The sequence below is a fragment of the Ceratina calcarata genome, unplaced genomic scaffold (assembly GCF_001652005.2).
Source record: "Ceratina calcarata isolate Rehan_Ccalc_2016 unplaced genomic scaffold, ASM165200v1 scaffold213, whole genome shotgun sequence".
NCBI classification, from domain to species: Eukaryota; Metazoa; Arthropoda; class Insecta; order Hymenoptera; family Apidae; genus Ceratina; species Ceratina calcarata.
The window spans coordinates 323,295-325,281 of NW_017143004.1; the positions used below are offsets into that span (position 1 = coordinate 323,295).

General features: G+C 36.7%; 1 protein-coding gene across 2 annotated transcripts in view; it reads left to right on the forward strand.

Moving 5' to 3' along the window:
• The window catches only part of LOC108622292 (histamine H2 receptor-like), an 80,738-nt gene that overhangs the window by 75,151 nt on the left and 3,600 nt on the right, over positions 1-1,987 (forward strand). For both annotated transcript variants that reach the window (XM_018020080.2, XM_018020082.2), the window contains exon 2: positions 1,610-1,848. In XM_018020080.2, the coding sequence (XP_017875569.1) occupies positions 1,693-1,848 (156 nt within the window). In that variant the 5' untranslated portion in view covers positions 1,610-1,692. The remainder of the gene's footprint in view (positions 1-1,609; positions 1,849-1,987) is intronic.

Below are 1,987 nucleotides of genomic sequence, written 5' to 3' on the forward strand. Positions count from 1 at the left end.
CAATAAACTGGATAAAATACTAAACTCAATAAAAACTCCAAAATTCGTAGGAAATTCAGTTCTATTATACAAATCCACAAATGTACAAGACTCTATTTAAGACAGAAGACTCTGTTCAAACGATAGAATTAAATCTTATTTCATATACCAATCCTCTGTTCCTCGATAAAAAAAGGAACCATCGATTTCCTTCGACATGATTTTTCATGGCTCACGAGATAATATATGGAGTTTCCTCTATCGCTAAGAAGCATTTTCCCTAAAGCACCGAGAAGATATGGCACGAGAATAATGCTCTGGTTCTTCAGTATGTGATAACGTTTCAGCATTCACGGAAAACAACGCGTTTACTGCACTGCATTATCCCACGACCGCAGGAAATATTTTACTTCTGAATTGTTACAAGTTGGAGAAAGTGATAAAATAAACTTCTTTCGTATGTGCTTGCCTTCAAAATTGATCCGAAAAAAAATAAACTTACTCGAGGTGCTGCTTTAATAAATTAATTTGATAGTCATTTCTTTTATAACAAATAAAATACTAATTATGAAGATAAAAAGAACAGCAGTATTTTTATTATAGATATCTTCACATATTATACTGATTGTGATTATACAGAGGAATATTTCTATGTATGAATAGTTTTCCATGAATCAAGTATAATTGCTACTATCGAAGATGCGACACTAATTAAACTTTACTTCAATTCGCATTTGTTAAAAAGACGTGTGCTGCATGGAACACGAATGTCGACCGTTCAAATCGATTTTCGATTGCTATTTTACTGGGAAATGAAATGAAATTTGCATTATCGTGATTGTTATTGACACGCGCTTCGACTTTTAATGCAACGACCACGCAAATCGATCTTTTCTTAACGCTTCAATCAGTTGTACACACCAATTCTTATTCCTATTAATTCAATTTACAATCTACATTAATAATATCAAATGATTGCATTATATCATACGCTGACGTAATATTAAGCTGGTATTCACTGTGGAAGAAAATTGTATGATAATTTATATTACATAAAATCAGTCCCTAATTTTCTCCCAGTAATCTCATTCTAAAATGTACAGACTACTACTAAAACGAAAATTATTCTTAAAATTATGTCAACATGGAAAAAAATAAAGTTGCATAGCATCAACCATAAATTTATAACTCATACTTGTTCGTCAGTTAATGTTCTTTCTGTCTTATATTTTTCATAAATAAAATTTGAAGAAAACGTTCACAATTTTAAAAAATTACATAAAAAGATTTTGCCTTCCCTTTGCATGTAATATGTATTCATCTTCGGTCAAATAGTATGATCGAAAAATGCATTTAGGTGCACTCCTTTAGAAGCTCTCTCCAAAATGTATCGCGTTCGCATTTCTCGGCTCGTAATTTTACCCTGCGGATCAAGGAGGAAATCGTTGCTGGGACGAAGGCCGGAAACGTCACGTCCCCGTAGCTACGATGGACGGTAAGAGGTATTCGAGGTGGAGCGATTTCTTCCGACGCGAACCCGTCCATTATTCCATCCCCTATTACAATCGGTTCAATGGCCACGGGAATCATTTGTCTTTTATCGGAGCGAAAATATCGTGTTGCATTACAGGCAGCTGTATGACGCTCGGAAATGCGCAGATTGCTGGCCAGAAGTGGTCGTCGTCGTCGTCAATGGACAGGGGGTAAACCACTATGACGAATCAAACGGCCAATTACTATGGGGACGTTTATCAATGGAATCGCACGGTATCGACGGATGGACAAGATACGCCGACGGAGTACTATCTGCCGAATTGGACGGATCTCGTTCTGGCGGGGCTGTTCACGATGTTGATCATCGTCACAATAGTAAGCAACAATTAGGCGCCCGGTCTTCTCTGCCCGAAAGAGGTGCTTTCTATGGAATGGGTTAATGATGGTAATGGACGGTATTGTTTGTCCAGTCCGACAGAATCTGTGATAGACCAATTCTGTAAATCTTCAGAGA